The 21561-nt window shown below is 35.6% G+C and overlaps 1 protein-coding gene across 1 annotated transcript; it reads left to right on the top strand.

Moving 5' to 3' along the window:
- Positions 1 to 5981: 5981 nt before the first annotated feature.
- On the top strand, positions 5982 to 21288 carry LOC110792264 (uncharacterized). Its single transcript, XM_021997080.2, has 15 exons — positions 5982 to 6269; positions 6538 to 6702; positions 6793 to 6853; positions 7472 to 7582; positions 8751 to 8835; positions 12345 to 12399; positions 12989 to 13393; positions 14940 to 14999; positions 15574 to 15672; positions 15751 to 15861; positions 17647 to 17718; positions 17858 to 17974; positions 18058 to 18207; positions 20052 to 20152; positions 20775 to 21288. The coding sequence occupies exons 1-15, from the start codon at positions 6207 to 6209 to the stop codon at positions 21100 to 21102; spliced, it is 1983 nt and encodes a 660-aa protein (XP_021852772.1). The 5' UTR covers positions 5982 to 6206; the 3' UTR covers positions 21103 to 21288.
- Positions 21289 to 21561: the final 273 nt, after the last annotated feature.

Genomic DNA, 21561 nt, shown 5'->3' with positions numbered 1-21561 from the left:
TTTTCACATTGTTAATTTTACACTTGTACTAACTATTTTTTTTTTCCTTCCTGCTACCACCCGGTTCAATCTTAGAGTTAATTTAGATAGGGGTGAATTTTGGGTGGATATATTCCAATCCCCTCTCAATTGTTATTGTGGGGATCGAACACACGGTCCTCTCTACCAAGTTCACTTCAATCACCATTCAACCAACAGAAAATTTGTGTACAGTTATTCTATGTACGGAGTAATATACTACTACGCCTTAGTACATACGTAGTACCTCATACTAAATTATACAGATCTATTATAATAATGCTATACTAAAATAGACATCAGAAATGACACGTGTTACTTTTTATTGCAAAACTATCCCGCCAAAAACATTTTTCCTACAAATTATCTCTCTCTCTTCTTTTTTTTTTTTTGGTCATTTTCTATCTTTTTATAATTAACTGTTTATTGATGGAAAAAGAATATTGGTTTTATAGATTATGGCAATATCTATTATAGAGATATATATTTTCTTAAAATGATTTATGGTACTCCGTAATATTTTAGTCAAATCGTTATATAAATAATGGAAAATATATTACTCAATGTTTTGTCAAATTAGCTTATTAAGCATAATTTTTTTTCCCTAACATATTAAGCATATACTCCATATATAGTAAAATGTCTTTTCACCCAATGTTGCTTATTACAGAGTAGATGATTAAATGGGTAAATTGAACTTTTATTAACTATGTAGTAGTTATAGGATAAGAAATATTTCAATTAATAATAACTTTAAAATGTATGTGCATGCACGAAATCTAATTTAGTTCAAGTATGTATCCCGGGGTAACTAGCGCCTAGCCAAGTTGAATGCCTCAAAAGAGAGGAAGGATTTGGTCATGGAACTTTTTGAAAATTATGCGTGTAAGTGTGTAACATTCCTTCTAAAGAAATTGGTGGGTGGTGTTCAAGTGTCTTAAGACTGAATAAACCCAACCTAGTCCCATACTCCCATGTGCACCGCTGTCGTGTTTACGTGTCTAACAGTCTAAGTATTATTTCACTCAATTTAAGAACATTTGTCGTAACGAACTGTGTTGTGTCATGCTTTTAAAAAAAAAAAAGGTCTGATCATGGCCCAAGGCCCATGAATTCATTCCCGTATTGGGTCGTGCGTTTTCTCTACCCATACTCGTCCCAAGCCAAACTTTTTTTTGTATAGGGTCGTATTATGCCTCGTGTCGGCTCTACCCAATTAATGCCATCTTCAACTCCAGTCCTTACCCTTATAATTAAGTTATCAACCATTTAAATACTTAAAATAAAGGATTAGAAAGTTCTTATATTAAAAACTTTTCAACATACAAAAAGAAGCTAATATTCGTCATTGGACACGATTGTTCACATTATAAAAGGACAACCAATTTCCCGTTGATTCAGTGGTGATTGAGGCTTAACTTGATAGGTAGAATCCGTGTTCGATCCCCCTAAAAAACAATTGGGAGGGGACTGAAACCTATCCACTCAGAACTCACGCCCAAATCCGGATTAGTTTAAACTATAAACAACTTTATTATTAATGCTTGACGAAATAATGTAGAGCGATTTACATAAAAAAAATAAAAATAATCAAAGTTCCTACTCTACATCAAATCTTAGCTTAATTCTCAATCTACCATCTACATTACCAAGAAAATGGACTTTATTTTTAAAAAAGAAAGTACAAAACCGCTTATTGAATCGACGGTTTTGATTTAAATGACCAACTGGTTTTGGGTTAAGCAAATCACCAATTGAAATAGCGGTTTTGTTCTCAAGCAAATCGTTAATTAAATTTTCCGTTTAAAAGTTATTATGTTAAACAGTAAAAACAAAAAAAAAAATCAAAAGACTTGTTTGCTTGGACAATACATATTTTTGTAAAAATGTAGTGTAACTAAGGAATTTCTGCATCTTTTAGCATTTTTTGCGGAAATCACTCAATAATGTACCTTGTATTTTGAACCTTTAAAAAGTGGAAGATAAATTTACTGTAGCTTATGCCAAACGTAGCATGTGCCAATTCCCACGTGTGGGTCGAACTTAACTAATGTTATCTTTGGAAAAAAGGTAACTCGATCTATAACTTAGGCGAATCTTAGTGATACTTTGAGGAGTCTAATCCCCTAATTAAACAGATTAATAGTGTATTTTTAGTTTCACTTTTCTAAAATTTGAACATAATTGTATAATAATCCGAAATATATTACTTAATTATTTCCCTAATTAAGTTGTTAAAAACCCGCCAGTACCCGTAAGAATATGCTTCCAACATATTGGAAGCCTACACAATGTGACAAAAGTTTAAAAGATGACCCACCTATTACACCTACAAAAGGTCTTGCGCGCATAAGGTGTACAATAAATTTATTGTACACCAAGATAACTTTAACCCTTTTTTTTTGTAACTTTGACCTAGTTTTGATTAACTTTTATATTAGTAAAAAAAATTGATAGATAAATATTTTAAAGGATTAAATGATTAATTTTATACATTATTAATGATTTTGAAGAAATAAGTTTTACTAAAATGAAAAAATTTATCACTTAAAAATAGATAACTTTTACATATATAAGCTTAATTTTTAAGCATTTTGAGTTAACTTTTACTCCGGTGTACAATATTTATTGTACCTCCATTATAAATAAGAATTTGTGTTACCCCTATTACCTAATCAAAACAAAGTTTATCAAAATGGGATGCAAGTGCATCCTCTTTACGTAGGTGTAGCTTTTGTTGAGTACTCCTTGAGTCCTTGTAGTTCTGACTTTTAAGTAGAGTAGAGAATTTGGGGTATCTAACATTGGAATTGAAATCGGATTTAGTGATTTATGACTTTATGTTCTTGTTTCGTATTCTTAGTAATAAAATCAGGAACATGTTGTAAGTTGTAACTGATTTCAGTTTTCAAATTTTGAAATCGGAATTGAATGAGTATCTATTACTCGTGAGTCGTGACTATTTTGTTACATGAAGATAATGATGAATAATGTATGTGGTTTAGTGAATCATAAAATAAAGCATTGACATGGTTCAACAACGGGACGATTTACCTCTCGCCTATAATGTTAAAATTGGTGGATTCCTTCGAGTTAACTGAAGACGAGGAAGCTGTAGATAGAGTATTTTGGAATGGTTCAACAACGGGACGATTTACCATCAAGTCAGCCCTTAAAATCATACGAGGTGAGCAGGAATTAGGAGTCACTCAAGACTGGAACTATATTTGGAAACTTCGTATCCCCCACACACTCAAGTTCTTCTTATGGTTGGTGCTCCATAATAGAGTTATGACCAATGCCAACCGATTCCTTCGACGCTTGACAGATAATCCAAGATGTTATGTGTGTGGTGAGGTAGAGGAAAATATCGATCATGTTCTCCGAAGGTGTCCATTTGCCACGCTAGTCTGGAGACAATTTCCGGCCTTAAACGATTATGAGTTATTCCACGAGCCAGTAGCTAAATGGATTGAGAATAACATTCTTTCTGATGGTACAAGAGATGAAAATTGGCCCATTGTGTTTGTCACCACTCTTTGGTGGTTGTGGAAATGGCGGAATCGTCGAGCATTTGATGTGGAAGTGGAAATACTGGTTGATCAAATTGGGTTCATTATGGCTCGGGTAAGTGCGATTACAAAGGCTATGGAACAACAGGAAACTATGGAAGGGATTAAGCGTACAAGACAGAACATATGGGTGAAGTGGGAATTCCCGAGGGAAGGATGGGTTAAACTGAATACTGATGGTGCAGCGAAAGGGAACCCAGGTGAGGCGGGTGCTGGTGGTATTCTCCGCGGTGACCAGGGGGAGGTGTTGGGCATGTTTGCAACAAGGTGTGGAATAGCAACAAGCACCAAGGCTGAATTTCTGGCTGTGCTTCGAGGGCTCTCTTACGCGTGGAATAAGGGCTTGAAGAAGGTAATTGTTGAGGTGGATTCGATGGTAGTGGTCCAAAGTCTGCTAGGAGACTTAAACTCTAGCTCTCCATACTATCATATTGTTCGTAGAAGCCATGAAATGGTGCGCGGGAAGGAATGGAAGGTGATTGTCCAACACTGCTATAGGGAGGCGAATAGAGTAGCGGACTGGTTAGCAAATTATGGAATTGGAATCACCCCTAATCTGGTCTTAATGGAGGCGGCCCCGATGGATCTTCGACCCGTTTTATTGGAGGATTTGAGCGGGATAGCTTTGCTGAGGAAGGTCCCTGCCATAGCAGCTTAACCATAGTAGCAGTGGCTTAATAAGTAGTCTAGAATTAGACTTGGCTGTAGTGAGTAGTTCGTAGTTAATTTGTGTTGTTTTGTTCTTCTTTGTTTACTTTCTTCTTTTGTTTAATTTAATGGAGTAACTCCTCTTTGACACCAAAAATATAAAATAAAATAAAGCATTGACAAATCTTAGATAAATATTAAATGTCACGTTTTTTATTATAAAAAGGAATTATTATTAGAGCAACTTCAATTGTTGTAGTTAGAGACCTGCTTGCCATTTGAAAAAATCTCAAACTACTCCTTAATAGCTTAACCGTTCCTGCCTCTGTCTCGCAATACTTGCACTGCTTTTCTTATAAAGCCGTCCCAGATTACTCGCACTGTTACTACTCCCTCCGTCCCGGAATGCTCGCAACGTTTTGACTGGACACGCTTGCCAATGCACAACTTTGACCACCAATATCTTTAACTACATATTATAAAAACTTATAAAATATTAATATTTTGAAAATATATCTTAAGATGAAGCCAACAATATATTATATACTAACATTTGTTTTCATATACTTAAAATAAAATAGGGTCAAAGTGAATTATGTGAATAGTGCAAAAAGTCAAACCGTTTCGAGTATTCCGGGACAGAGGGAGTATAAATGACAAACTTTAATTAATATTATACTTACCTATGGACCCACATATCCTACTCCCTAAAAAAACAGTAAAAAATGAATCATTTTCCACTACCCCTTTAAAAAGTTGACAAATTTTCCCGCTATTTATATTAAAAAAATATCCCACTATTAACTATTCCCTCCGAATCTAAATGTTTTTCCCATTTCCTTTTTAAGTGTCCCAAAATGATATTTTCATTTGTTTTATTTCCCTTTTAACCTTGTAATCTTATTGGTTTGTTAATATAAAATCATGCAATCTCATTGGTTAGTTTTAAGTATTGATAGATTGATGAGTTGACATTTTGAATCCTTAAATTCTATTGGCTCTCACAAGTAAAAATATTAAAAGTTGTTTCGTTTTCTTGTGAAAAAAATCAGCAAAGACAATAACTCTCCATAAAATACAACAATAAATGCATATCAACTCTCAATGCTGCTTTGTTTTCTTTCTCTATAATTACCGCGTAAAATAGCAAATGGGAAAATCATTTAGATTCGGAGGGAGTACCATCTAATTAAATAATAAGTCAATTACATTGCATTAAACTATGTGCCGGTCAAATCGATTCGAGTATTCCGAGACGGAGGGAGTAATAATTTAGATAAATTAGTTTGATTAATGCCATTTAGATACGAACTAGCTAGAAAAAATTAGCAAAGTCTTAGATGGCATAATAATTAGCTTGTCGTTTAAGTTGCTCTTTTAGAAGCTTGTGCGTTCTCTTCACCTCATAACCTCTGAACTTATTAGAATTTCGTGAACTTGATTAAACATGATTGATTTGAGCTTTTTAAATTTGATTTCAAGAGACTAAACTTAAGAGAATAAACTTATGAGACACGATTGGAATCTATAGATCTGATAGGACCAGGTTGTTGTTTATTTGAATTTATATATACATATTATACCCGTTCTTTTTATTAAGGTGAAGATAACACGCCTTATATCAATACCTTCTAGTTAAACATGTGACTTATTGACTGAGGCCCTCAAATTTTATCATTAGGCCAAATCTTCGATGGAAAATATTTTTAACACATGCTTCCATTGTCAAAACACGGGTTATTCTGATCCCTTGTTCACTAAGCATTCCCATTTCTTCCCAACAAAGAAAAATACTCCGTACAGACACTAGGAAAAACAACATATAGAGGAGAGAGAGAATCGCAAAGAAGATCAAATCACATTCCTAGGCGCCCAAAAGAAAAAAGATAATTAACAAAATTAACTCCCAAAATATAGAACAACTCTTTTTCTCTCGATTTCTCTCGATATCTCTCGAATTCGTCGACAATGATTGAAACCGAATTGCATGATTTATCCGATGATGCTGATTACGCCGCCTCTCAGCAACAAGTAACAATTCAATTCCTCCATTCCTCCATTAATTCATTATTTTTTGTTTTTCAATTTTGTAATTTGATCAAACTTGTGCACATTTTCGATTCTTTCGATTTCTTGGTTAAACTGCAATTACTTATATGAATTGTTTGATTGTGATTATAAATTGCAAATTGGCTTGATGATATTTGCTAAAAGTATAATCAGTGTTGATTATAGTTCAATTGATTTTTGATTTTTTCAATTTCCTCTGATTGCTGTGTGATTGAATTGTTGTAATTAGGGTTCGCAAAGCATAACGAGGAGTGATAGTGGAAGGAGAAGTGAACCGGAAGGTGCGGAAGTTGTTTATATGAAGGATAATGTGTCAATTCATCCTACTCAGTACATGTCTGAGAGGATTAGTGGAAGATTGAAGTTGATCAAACAAGGAGATTCTTTATTTTTGGTAATGTTGCTGTGGTTATTGTTTCTTTTTACTCTTTGTTTTGGAATTATCGTGGAATTGGACGAGTTTTTATTGTGTGTTTCCTTGTAGACTTGGATTCCGTACAAAGGGCAAAACACAAATACAAGGCTGTCTGAGAGAGGTGACTCAGGTGAGCGCGTTCTATTCATGGCTTTTATATGGTATTGAATGTAGTTTGCGTTCTAGTGACATTTCATTGGTAACCAATGGTAACTAGTTGAATGGTTCGCCATTGTTGTGTGACCAATGTTAACTAGTTGAATCATGGTTTTCCATTGTTGTGTGAAATAATCAGATACCTGTTAGCTATGTTAGTTCCCTTTTCTTGCATGCCGTGGTATGGTGTAGTGGTGTACTACCAATTTGTGGATCGACACCTCTGTGATGAATTTAGAATGAGAAAGTTTGAGTGATGGATTTCATTTTTTATCTCGAGAGTTAATATACTACTATACTGTAGCATGAATAAGAGCTTGAAGGCATAAGCTATGCTTAGTCGTTTAGTGTATGAAGCTTCAGAAGGTTATGTTCTCGCAGTTGGTTTGTGTCTGTGCCCCCTTTCTAGAAAGAAGCAATCATCTTGGCCTATTCCCCTAGTGTGGAGTACTTTTTGTGATGCTAATCTCCTTTTTCCTACTTCAATATTTTGCACAGTCTGTATAAAAGTTTATAGGACGTACTGCTGAAATTTTCAATTCTCCATTAGTTCTTGTTGGACGTGGTTGATTAACTTACAGTTGTCACGCAGATAGGAATAATCTTTATACGATAAGGCCACTTCCATTGACTGATGTGAGGTCCATCAGGAGGCACACACCGCCACTGGGCTGGCAGTATATTATTGTTGTGCTGGCTTCAGGTAAGAATTGTATTTACTTGACTAACTCTTTCAGCTGAGATGATGGTTCTACACTACAAAATCATTGTTTGACCTGTTAGCTTGATATTCTCCTGTCTTCTGATCAACAGCTTGGTCTGTTTTATCATATACACACTTAATGATAAATTATGTTAAATGTTATCCACGCAGTGGGTAAATGAGATGACATGGCTACTTTTTTGTCCTATAATTCTTCTCCCTTGTTCTTTTTGGGGTTGTCCGTTTTTAAGAATAAACTAGTATATGGGCCTAGGCGATGACCCGGGTTAATACATGGATAACAAAAGTGTCCTTCATAAATGAATTTTATTATTGGATGTTTTTTTATGAGTTTGCCAGTTATTACATTTGGACGGTCTTTAGTAAGTATTATGTCATAAACATAGTAAATTTTTCTTAGTTGCCAATAAATGTGTCTGTACTCCATGCTAAATGAATAGCCTTTTGACTACTTCCATTGAGTGGGAATGTCCTGATAAGGGCAAGCTATACTGAATAGCGCTTGTTTTAAAATGTGATCATTGCTATTGCCTTTCAAAATTAATTTGTCCATTAAGGTTAAATTTGTTTTATGACAGCGACCTTGTTACCTTAGATGGGGGTCAGAGATCTTGAACTATCTCTTATTAGAACATGACTACGTATTTTGGGACCTGCACTTACCCTAGGTCTTTGTTCTTCTCTAGGCCTTTTCGCATTAGTCATAACATATTCTATGCTTTCGAAGAATGGTTTTCTTGTTTGGCTTGAAGGAAATCACATATATCACTATCACTGTATATACTATATAGGATGCCAGCTTTATGAATGGCAGAGGTACTTTGGCATGCTGATTAGATACTAATAAATGTTTTGTATTGATGATTTACTTGTGCTTTGTTAATTAATTATTATCTTTTTTAGCACATGAAATACCAACTGTATCCACTTTGTCAATGCAAGCTCATTCAATGATGTCTCACAAATATAACCATATTGTTTCTTGATCTCTGTTAATTAGATTATTGATCTTTCTTTTCACTTCTTTAATTGGATAATTTTCTTATCGTTGTAATGGGAAACACATCTTTCATGTTGGCACAGTATTTAAGATATTTCACCTTCTGTCCTGCAATGCTGATACTTTTTTCTTTTTGGGTTTTTGCAGGACTTGCATTCCCTCCTCTTTATTTCTATAATGGAGGAGTTAAGGAGTTTTTGACCACCATCAAGCAACATGTTTCTCTTGTAAGGTTGTTATTTCTTATTTTTCCCGAGTCTAAGGGTTCCATCTTGTTTGAGGCTGCTTGAAGGCAGAACAATTTGATAATAATGGCGAAGATATTTAAAATACTGTTAGTCTATTAGTGACTAGTAAAGTTGGACAAGAGGTGTCTACGTATAAATTTGACAACAATAAAAGGATAAGTTTTGACGTTTCACTTTCAGCTTTCATTAAGTTCTCATATAATGAGGATGAAGAAGATCAGGATACTGGGGTTAGCACATGGCCATGTAAATCATTGTGGCCAGAAGTGGGCCAATTCCTTATCACAGTCCTAAAATGGCCATAATCCTTCCAGTAGAGGAGAACGTATGCTTTTGGATTAATGTAATTATGTGGAGTGAAGTAGTGTGGAGCAGTGTTTAAAAAAACGCGCTTAAGCCTTGAAGCTCGAAGCTCTAGGGCAAAGCACTTAATTAGGTCTGAGCGAAGCTCTTGTGATTAAGCGCGCTTAAGCGCATGAAGCCCGCGAAGCACAAAAAGCGCGCCTTTTGAAGTTCTTTTAATTTTTATTACTTTACGTTAGAAAGCTTCTTTATATGTTCTTTTGTTTTGGACCACTCCCTATGAATCCATAACAATAGAAAGTAGACCAAGAGTCCAAAAGAAAAGGAAAAAGAAGAAAAGAAGAAGACAACAGTCACAACAACCGACCCTAGATTTTGGATAAACACTATGTTATATGCTTTATTTTTGTCAAAACAAAGAGTAATATATATTTGGAAGCAAATCTGATATTTGTATATTTTTGTGGTTATTTTAGTAAGATTTATATGCACAATAGTAAAAAAACCTTTAATTCGTGAAAAGTGTGCTTCACTTTGATGAAGCGCGCGCCTTGCGCTTGCGCTTTGCACTTAAGCTCTAGGACTCATATCGCTTTAGTGCGCTTTGTGCTTTTTTATACACGGGTGTGGAGCGGTTATGGGGTAAAATATATTTTGAGTAGAAGCTGAAGTGAAGATTTTGAGTGACCAACAATATTCTATTGTTTGTAATTTAGTACTTCCTCTGTTCATTTTTAGTCGCAACAGTTTGACTGTTATGCTTGCCCGCATAACTTTAACCATTAGTATCTTCCGTATCAGTAAGTAAAATTTATAATACACAAGACCTCACATTACTATATTTAACCTTACATATTACTCACCAAAGATGATAAACGAGAAGTTTGTAAATAGTACAAAAGTCAAACTGTTATAACAAAAAATGACAGGAGGAAATATATTATTACATTCACATGAAGGACCCAATTAAATTTTGTATGTGTAAGATAGTTTTTTCTCGAGATCACTAGTAGCAGTACTGGGAAATACTCCCTCCGTCCCAAATTAGTTGTTACACTTTCCTTTTTCGGCCGTCCCAGATTAGTTGTTACACTTCTAAATTAGGGATGACCCCACAATTATTATATTGTCTCTCTTCCCAGTAAATTTTTTTTTGTCTCCACAGTCTCTTTCATTCAATTAAAAATATACCCCACTAACTCCTATCACATCTACTTTTTTAATAAAATAACAATTCATAACCAAACAACCACTTATCAACTACTCCTTCCGTTCCTAAATGTTGTTTCCGTTTCCATTTTTGGCGTTCCTAAATGTTGTTCCCATTGTGAATTTTTACTATATTTGGCCATGTTTTTTTACCAAAATACCCTAAAATCCCTTTATAATTACTAAAAAACCTTCAGTTTCTACCCATATTCTACCCTAAATTTCACCACCTTCCTTATTTTATTCATTTACCCTTCCCCATACATCCACCCTCCCTTATTTAATTCATTTATCATTCCCCATACACCACTTTAATAAAATATCTCCCCTTTCCCTTATTTCTTTAATATTTTCTCTCTCCTTACCTTATTCTTTAAGTATAAATTCTCTTATACCCAATCATTATTCTCACACCAATCATTACTCATATCCCCATACAAACCAAGATTCCATTTTTCTTAATTCCCACCGACATTCTTTAGGGGAACAACATTTAAGAACGGAGGGAGTAAAACTTTGTGCAAATGTAAGTGTAATGAGTAATTTGGGACGGAGATAGAAGAAGGTATTTTTTGTAATGATTTAATCATCTGAGCTCCATTGGAAAAGATGTGCAAGAAGAATAGAAAACATGTAGAAGGGAAGATGTCCATCTTAACGAGGATAGAGGAAAGCTGGGAAATACTTGGCCGTGAATTCACAAGTACTGTAGTGCTTAACCCTAATGGAACTTGCACATTTGGCTTACTTCTTTTAATCATCTGTTGGGGAGAGTGTGGAGTGCATGGTGAGTTTATTCAGGTTAATGTAAAATTCTAGAAGCGATAAAAGGACTTAACTCACTGAAGGGATGTTGAACAAAGCAGTTCAGCTCAGTATTGCTTCGGGCCTTCTGGAACTGCTCAAATCCTACGTTTTAGTCTATTGACTTTATGGGTGTATTTTCAATTATTTCTACATAAGGTGGCAAGATGTTGTCTTGAGCAGTTGCGCATCCGGGGCCTCTTGCTAATTCTGTATAGACTAGTACATCTCAGTATTATTATTTTCGATTTCATTATAGTTCACGTGCTGATTTTTTAATACTGTCTTAGTTTTAAAAAGCGCGCTTTTTTGTGGTTAAATCCCTGGAAGCTCGGAAGCTCACAACAGACCGCTACTGCCAGTCGAAGCCTAGCGAAGTGCGCGCTTCCTAGCGCTTCGGTGCTTCTGTGCTTTTGCGCTTCCTGTAGTCTGGGCACATCAGGGCACGTTGGACTCTTCTTTTTTATAAAAAATAAAGCCACGTGATTCTAATCTTCTTTTTTAAAGTATCACGTGATTTCTTTTTTTATAAAAACGAATATTTGGGGGTTTTTTGAAAACCCTAGTGCAATTTTCTCTTGTGACGCCAGATTTCTCCCGTCGGATTCTGAATTTTTCTTTCATCGTTTTGATTTCTCTTCATTTTTTCATCTTTTCTTTCCATATTTTCTCCATATTTTCTGAACTTTTGAAATTTTATTATTTCTTTCCGGGTGCGCTTTGCGCTTAAGCTCCAGGGCCCTTTTGCGCTTCGGTGCGCTTCACGCTTTTTAAAACTAAGAATACTGTATATACTATGGATGAAGTGCCAAATAAGTTTTCATAAAAGCATGTCTGACTGACTGACGGTATGGACATGGATTTCCTGGTAACATATGAGGATTGTGAGAATAACTTCTACTGTAGGTACCGTAGAATCACAAATCATAGCATATGCTTGCATTAGAAAGGATGCTATATATTATGCCTGAGTGTTGTTTTTCTTCTGCAATTTGTTTGACAAGAGTTTTCATATTTATTTCATCAATGGTGGGAAAATATACTGGTATGACCTACGCGAGATGCTCTAATTCTGAAGAGGGGCTCCTTGTTATGGAAAGAGGACCCGAATAATGATGAATGAGTATCTACTGGTAGTAGAATCTCTCTAACAATTGTTGTAACATTTCTTTTCCAGATCAGCTGATGATGCAAATGTGTTCATCGTGAATGATTTTCAAGATCCTCTCCAGGTATCTGCATATTACTCTTTTATAGAAAATATTTCGCCTGCTTCAGTCTAGCATCTGTTGTTGCAAAGCCCCTAAGGCAATTTTGAAAATATATTTCCTTCCAATTTTTTTGGAAACAAGCAGCTTATTAATTAAAAGAAGAGGAAGTTGGTTCAGCAATATCATTATTTTGTTAAAATGTTGTTTGTGATAACCATGTACAAATGGGGGTATAGCTAACAAGATGCTTGAGCTTTTGCAGCTGAATAAAGCACATTATAAAACTGATAATTGTAAGGGTAATTGATTCTTGATCCATCTACATGAAAATCGATAGCATGAACAGTCATAGGCAGTCCTTTTCTGCAAAAAAAATTATGCACCCGCATATGCTCCAAAAGAACGTGTAGTTATTGCTGTTTTACCATTTTAGTTTGCAAATTGTATATGAACTATTTAATTGTGTCGAACTATGCACTTGTGGATCGTTTGCTAGTTATTGGTTTCACTTTGCAGTATGGTCTATTGGTCTGATGTTTTACTTCTCCTCATTAGTAATTTATGTTTAGGCATTTTTCATTTTTGGTTATGCATCTATTATCTTTTGTAGAAAACTCTATCGTCATTGGAGCTTCCAGGGGTTGTTTCAGTTGCTGCACAGTCTACAAATGCTTCTTTGGTTGCATCCTCTAGTCAGGTAAACCAAGGAAGGAGTGATGTGAGTTCCTACGATAGCAACACTGGTTCACAATCGCTTAGAAGGCAAAAGAATAAGTCCAATGATCCCACTAAGGATCTCTCGATTCAGGTCTTGGAAAAATTCTCTCTGGTCACCAAATTTGCTCGGGAAACAACCTCTCAGCTGTTCGGAGAAAATAGTGGGGATCCATTCCTTTCTAATGAGTGGAAAAGGCCTAGCCATAGCCAGTCCCTACCTGACCTTCAGTCCCAGCCGTCAACAAATGATCTGGAAGAAGTTCCCTGTGAAGTACCTGTACCTGCAGACCCTATGGAGGTATTCTTTTTTCCTTCTACGTTAGTACTCTTCTCTTTTTTCTTGAGGTATAGCAATCAAAATTATTACTACTCTCATCACCAGATCGTACCTTGCGTCTAGATCCGGATCTTATTGTTGTCGTACATGCAAACTAGTATATCTTGTACTATTTCTGTAACTTCGTGAAGAGTTACTTGTGATATTGTTGGATCAATTAGTTCAATAACGATTGTTTTGGGCTGAAGATGTAAAAATCACTACTGTTTTCCCTACCAGAACCTTGTAATTTTTGCAGCTTTATACTTCATTGTGTTTGAAAGGTTGTTGCATATAAGATGCCTTTTCTGCGCAATAAAATTAGACGATAGCTAACGACCATGGTATTTTTAACCTAACATGGTTCTTTGTGGATTTATGTCTTTAGTTGTATGTCCATTGGGTGATCATAAGATTGGAGTATTACCATTCCCATTTATTTTTATTAACGACCATTGTACTTTTAACCTAACATGGTTCTTTGTGGACTTTTGTGTTTAGTTATATGGCCATCGGGTGATCATATGATTGGAGTATTTCCATTCCCATTTATTTTTATTATTTTTATTAGAGGTAGTACAAATGTACAATTACAAAGCATGTGACCCATATCCAGATTCGACATAATGTTTCAGATGCGGTTGTGACATAGGGTCTGACACGGACATTATATGAAACTTTTGCCTAATTTAGGCCCATTCTTGAGGTGAAAGGAAGATTCGGAGTAGCTTAGGTTACACCTAAGACGGTAAGACCTACTAAAATTGCATTCCCGTTTATGGTGGCGCTCCCAGTGTGGTTATGAAGTGTGAACATTTATTCAGTTTTTTAGTGTTGTGTGATGTAATAATGTAAAGGCTCGCGCTCGCCTAGATATTTTTTGTGCTTTCAACAGTTCTCTTTACCCTTTCTCTTAGCTCCTTTTAGGCTTTTATACATTGTTGATTAAGCAATTAAATAGGATGTCTGATGCAAACAATAGAGATGTTCCTAGACAAAACAAAAAAATATTAAGTAATATGTATAGTGTACAATTATGAGCCTTTAGAGAGGTTACCAGGGAGGAAATTTTCTTGTTTCCTCATCAAGTTTTGCTAGATACTTATTGACAACCTGATGTCTTATAAGTGGATGGAAATTGATAGTATTATATTTTTGCTACAAGTTAAAGATAGATGTGAAATATCTGACTTGATTGTGTGCTTTTATTCTAATTTTATACATTCAAGAAATCAGTATAGTCTATTTTAAAATTTGGGGAGTTTCTCTGTTGTGTTGTTTGATATCCCATTTATCTGAAAATAAATAGCTCTATTAGATTGTTAGATAGGTTGAAAAGTTGAAATGCATACCTTTTGCTTTCAGACTATCTAGTCTGTAGAGGGGCTCATCCGCTCATGGCTTAATCTTGATAAGCAATGACAGTATAATGTTTTTCCTAATCTACTCTTTTTTTTTGTTTTTAAAATTTTATTTTTTTATTTAGTTCACCTGTTCACCGTTAATATGTATTTTTTTCATTCGACAGTTTGAAAAATTGGCACTTGTTTGGGGTAAACCACGACAACCTCCCATGACAAAGGAAGAGGTATTTGCTTGAGTTTCTTTTATCAAAGTAATGTATTTTGCATTTATCTATTTTGCAAATTACAAATGTTACGTCATACGAAGTATATTTCTTACTTACATCACTTCCTGTCTGGATTTTGAGGTCTGAATGTCTGATGTATACTAGTCTTTGATTGGTGGGTCCCAAGATGTTGTAACTTGGCTCATTGTTGCTTGTTTAATGCCCATATTGCCATGTAGATAGTGAAAATCGTCCAAATACATTAGACTAGTTTCCCTTTTGTTTTGGGAGAGGAGGGGTTCAGTTTCAGTTATGATTTGTGATCTATAGACAGTTGGCTATAATACCAAAACCTGTCTTATTGCAAAATAAAATGGGACGGACTCGCAGAAATCTGTGCTTGAGTATATGTATTCCGTGGTCTTTAACCGTGCTTCTAAAGTTAAGTTCTGAGCAAGGGCAATCCTAACATCAATGGATGAGATTTTGTTTGGCACCCCACTTATATATTAGGGGCAATGTTCTGTACACCCCATTTTTACTGGATGTTGTTATTGTTCTCCATTTCATATACTTTAGTTTTTTTATGCAGTGGATAACTTTCTTGGATTCTGAGGGGAGAGTTGTTGATTCAAACGATCTAAGGAAGAGAATTTTTTATGGCGGTGTTGTCCATGAATTGCGAAAAGAGGTTTGTAATTTAGCTCTGATTGGATGGACTTCTGCTATTACTCTCTTTAGGCTGACAAACTCTAATATATGATGACAGGTATGGCCGTTCTTATTGGGTTGCTATGATTACAATTCAACATATGCTGAACGTGAATACCTTCGATCTGTGAGGAAACAAGATTATGAGATCATAAAGCTCCAATGGCAGGTTGGATTTTTATAAAACTTTATTGATCCTCTATCTATTATTTTATAGGGTCAAGGTTGACTTGTTGAACATATTGCAAATACGATTCAACATTTGACAAGCAAGAGAAAAACATTCCCTTAATATCTTGGTAGTATCAGGACATTCTGTACTTCTGTAGCAAATCATTCCTTTCTCCGTGCGCCCTGTGGGCTTGAGATCATTCCCATATTGACTATGGAGTATGGAGTACTAAAGAAAATGAAATGTTTCAAGTGCTGAGTATATGGGGCCTGCAAGAAAATTAGTTAAAGCTGATTATTATATTTATGCAAATTCTTGTCCTCTGTATTACGTAATTTTGGCCTACTTTGGCAATACCAGTTCATTTCTTTATTTTTACGTTTTAGTATCGCTTCTATTTAAGTATTATATCGTTCACCTTTATCCGATAATGTTGGTTTTGGCACGTGAGACGGTTGACCCTAAGATGCACCATTTAAGAAAGTAGAGAGTTTGGAGTTCAGAAGAATCTGAGGGAGGCCAAATATGACTTGGATGGAGTCAATAATAATATTTAGAAATTAGGTCTGCAGGAGTACATCGCAATTTATAGAAGTGGATGGAGGAAGAGGATCTTTGTCGATGGCTGATGGAGTTAAATATGTTGTTCATGCAGCAGACCCTACCCTTTTGGAATTAAGGCCTTGACATTGTTAATGCTGTTGTTATTTTATCCTTAGTTCACAATCCTCAAATTTATTTCAACAGTTTTAGTGTGATGCATAGATTGGCCATTATGAGGACTCGCTTCGTTTAGAGGCATTTAACTTCGTACATTGGCTACTTTTGAGTTATTGTTAATCCCTGTAGAGCCTTGATGCATGGAGCAAAGAAGTTATCTTATTAAACTTGGTGACACTGACTACTTTTAGGGTGATTTTGTCTGCTTGGTAGGATGAGCTTGTGGTCTGTATTTAACATAGTACCTCTGCTATCTGATCTCCTTGGGTTCTCCCACTGATTTTCTTAGATTGAGTTTGTTTTAATCAATTTACTAGTTTTTAGGCCCTGGCGATGCCCCGGGTTATTACATTAACAACATTCACATTGCTTATATATTTTTTTGCAAAGATAGCATGAAACATATAATAGCTTAGTGGTAAAAGCTTTATTGTTTACACTCAAGGTCAGGGGTTCAAACCTTACGCAAGCAATGTTTGACAATTTTTTATGTATATGAAGATTACATGGAGCGAATGACCCATAAGAAGAGCGCCACGTGTCACGTATACTTTCTTATAGATGCCTTTTAATATATAGTATAGATTGGCAGTAATCATCACAACTTTTTTTTTTGTTTGCAATGAAAAATTCTGAACAACGATGTGTGAAGTGTCACTTTGAAAGAGTTGTACATAGAAGAGAAACAGCATGTGCCTTGTACAATTTTCTATATCTTGGCACCATTTGGGACATCCAATTAATTTTTGTCTTTCCCTTTGTAGTAAGATTCCGCTGTTGATATTTTCATGGTGTTTTTTATATAGAGTTACTAAGTCATTTATGTGGGATACAAATACTAGATATAAGAGTCATGTATATGAGAGGATGAGACGGTTTATGATATGGGATTTAATCTGTAGAGAATTTGGAAGCTGATTAAAAAGATGTTTAGACTTCTATGCCTTGGTGTGCAGATTTTAAAGAGAGGTCACTCTTCGTGTTTTTTAGACTTAACATGCATGTGGAACATAATATTCTCCCCTAATTTGGCATTGATATCTGATCTTCTGTATTCTGCAGAGCATATCTCCAGAACAGGCAAAAAGATTTACCAAATTTAGAGAGAGGAAGGGCCTAATCGAGAAAGATGTGGTATGAGAAGTTTTTTGTCTTTGATTGAGATAGCATCGTGAGGGGTGTGGGACGCTAGAATGATATTCCATTCTTCTAAGTCAGGAAATTTTAAGAATTTTAATCAAGTAAATTGCTTTTTTTTTGGGTGTTCTGCTAGGTGCGGACAGACAGAGCATTCTCTTTCTATGATGGAGATGATAATCCAAATGTGAACGTTTTACATGACATACTGCTAACTTATTCATTCTACAATTTTGACCTTGGTTATTGTCAGGTAATCCTTGTGGTTGTGTTGTTTAACATCATGCTTTCTTGATACTTGTTTGAAATTTTCTTATAGAAACTCTCTTGTGATAGGGTATGAGTGACTTTCTATCCCCTTTGTTGTTCGTCATGGAGGATGAGTTTGAAGCATTTTGGTGTTTCGCTGCACTACTGGAACGTGTGGGACCAAATTTCAATCGTGATCAAAGTGGCATGCATGCGCAACTATTCGCATTATCAAAGGTATTTTGCTTTCTTTTTCATACCCCATCCCCCATAACTCTCCTTGTTTTTTTTTGGTCTACATTTTGCAGGTAAGACATCCACTACCTGTTGTGCGGTATGCATTTATACACACATGCATTACTGTATGAAGCTGCTTAGTAATATTGTGTTATCTTTCTTCTATCACCTTCACGTCATACCTCCTACAACCCATTTGTATGGTGGGAATGAGAGTGAATCTAAGTGTGATTTGGCAAGAAAGTAAAATCATGTCCATGGTAATGCAACCTTATCCCAAAGTTGTGTTTTTCTTCATAAATTTTCATTCCTACCCAATACCACCTCCCACGCGGTAATGGATGGTAATGAAGATTTATGAAGAAAATGAGTACTTGACGAGTTGACGTGAACTAACATTTCCATGGGTCTAGGTATATGACTTCCCTTGCAAATTTTGCAATACAAATTCACTCCGGTTACTACCATTTACTACCGCCTACCAAACGGACCGCTAGTTCAAGGACATAATGCCTTTCCCTAATTTTTCTCAAGGAAGTGTATCATATGGCTTAAACATCGAAATTGTATGCATAATTCTATTACGAAAGGATGTTGGTTATTTAGTCATAGTCATATTTGAGATGGGTATCCATTATGGTGGATTCATCTTTTTCTGGTGTGTAGTGGTGTGAATGACATTCTTCTGTTTTCTTTGGGAAGTCGGGGGACACAGCGTGTGAAATGTATTATGACAGTAGTATATAGATATATAACACTTTATAGCTTCGTATTCGCTTCTTGATTGACAAAAAAATGTTTTCTAATTTTAACCCAGGCCAAATGATTTATCACCCAATTTTGACCCAAACTTCATTCCTTCTGATTTCTGAATTACCCTTTTTCCAAGTAGCAATTAGGGAGATAAGTTTGGGGATCATGGTTTTATACTACCCAAACTTTATTCCTTCTGATTTCTGAATTACCCTTTTTCCAAGTAGCAATTAGGGAGATAAGTTTGGGGATCATGGTTCTATACTGTCAGCCACTAAATAAATTGAGCTGGCATAGCTAGCATATGAGAATTGCAGAAGCTTTAAAGTGGTAATTGTCCATTCTGAAGTGTAGTTAATTTTATTTTTTTAACTACATTGTAATTGTCTATGGGTTTATTACCCAAGTATTGGTACTAACTACTAAGCCTTCTTTGATTTCTGGAACCCAATTTAGCATCTCATGCAACTTGAAGATTTTGTGCAATTTTCCTTGTCGACTGTCCAAATAGAAAACCAGAGTTGAAATTGGGTCTTCAGGTTTTTTCTGGCTGATATAAGTTTATGACAACTCATCAACTTTTCCTGTAACAAAATTTTCAGACCTGATGAGTTTCCTTTGTAAGCATCCATGTGGTTGAGAGCATGCATGAGTGCTTTCCTTATCTCGATTTCCTAGCCTCTTCTCAGTTTTAATGTAGTTTCCTGTTAAGTATTTAAACCTTTGGATGTTTGTTCTCAGTTTGAAGCAGTTGTCTGCAATCCATTTAATGCTAGTTCTATCAACAGGAAGCATTATCTATTTATAATTCTTCTATGTTTGGTGCTTTGCTGAATTTGGTCACAGATTTTACATGTCGTGAGTTTGAATATTCCCCATTTGCAGTCTTTGCCTGTGAAATTTCTATTATCTCTCAAAAGTGTTGTTTGTTTCTTTTGCTATTAAGGCTCTGAGCCTCTGATATTGGCATTGTTGTGTGCATGTTTCTTTCTTTTGCCTGTGAAATTTATTGTTTCACGATGTTTCTTTCTTGACATGGAATTGATAGTTACGTTGCAGAACCTAATGACGCTATTCTGTTCTTTCCGCAGCTGGTGGAACTATCTGACAGTCCACTGCACAACTATTTTAAGCAGCAGGACTGCTTAAATTATTTCTTTTGTTTCCGCTGGATTCTTATACAATTCAAAAGGCAAGTCATTTGATTTCTGAAATGCTTGTATCTGGCCACTAGTAATACTTTAGATAATTTTCCATTTTGCATCTTCTTAGTGCCTTTAGAAGTCCTTGGAAGGTTTAACTCTCAGCCCTACCCCTGAGAATCATTTGCAAAATAAAATAGGCACTTGGGGTTCTGAATCTTCTGAACGTACATTGCTAAATGGTGCTGGTAGGATTGAGAGTCTCCTAAAAGGTTTTAGAAGTGTGTATCTTTCCTGCCTTCTTGCATTGATATTTTACCATAACTTCATTAAACATGTTTGCTGTCAGTCATCGTCAGTTTACACATTGTAAGTTACGTTTTGCGGGTTCAGAGACCGAAAATTATTTAGCATGTGATCCTTTGCGCATGTCATCTTAGTGTATCATTCTTTTTCTTTTCCTTTGATAGAATTAGTGTATCTTTCTGGTCTAGTAGAAAACTACTTGACCCTACTCTGGAAAGTTATTGAAACTTGCAGTCTAAATGTGTGCTTGATAATTGATATGTATCCTTGCACATCATATCAGCTTAAAATTTTGACAGCTATGTTTTACATACATGCAAAGTAAACTATTATTATTAATATCTAAGAGGGTATTTGTGTATTCAGGGAAATGCGGTATGAGGAAACAATGCGGTTGTGGGAGGTCTTGTGGACACATTATCCATCTGAGCACTTGCACTTGTATGTTTGTGTTGCAATACTCAAGAGGTACAGGAACAAGATAATTGGGGAGCAAATGGATTTTGACACACTGTTGAAGTTCATAAACGAACTAAGTGGCCAAATTGACCTTGATTCAATTGTAAGAGATGCCGAGGCTCTGTGCATCTGTGCAGGAGAAACAGGAGAAGCATGCATTCCTCCAGGAACTCCTCCTTCTCTGCCAATAGAAAATGGTCTTGTGTCATCTCAGCTAGAGGACGAGGTTTTGTAGTTTTTTCTCTGTTCTGTTCTGTACATAGCTATGTTATGTGCTATATGAAACAAAATTTTACCCTCGTTGAACTCTTAGTTGGGATTTGGACCTCTAGCTGGAGAATAAAAATCTTGGTGATTGTAAAGAAACTAATTCTTCTGTGTATAGTTTTCTTGAAGTTGAAAGGCAAGGAGTTTCAAATTATACTATGTAACTTTTTATTGCAGATACGAAGTATGAAGTATATGTTTGTAGAGAATTTGTCAATGATGTAAAGCAACTAGGGGTGTCAATTCTCAATCCGACCCAGTGAACCCGATGGGTTTGTCCGACCGTTTAGAATCCGAACCGTTTAGAACCCGCGAGTTAAAATTCGAAATCCGATCCGATCTGATTATATTCAACCCGAATCCGACCCAACCCGTTAGTATTGATCCGATTAAGATCCGAATCCGTTAACAGACCGATCCGTGACAA

Source organism: Spinacia oleracea, chromosome 2 (genome assembly GCF_020520425.1).
Source record: "Spinacia oleracea cultivar Varoflay chromosome 2, BTI_SOV_V1, whole genome shotgun sequence".
Taxonomy (NCBI): domain Eukaryota; kingdom Viridiplantae; phylum Streptophyta; class Magnoliopsida; order Caryophyllales; family Amaranthaceae; genus Spinacia; species Spinacia oleracea.
The sequence above is the reverse complement of the archived record's forward strand: the minus strand, read 5'-3'. Positions and strand labels throughout refer to the sequence as shown.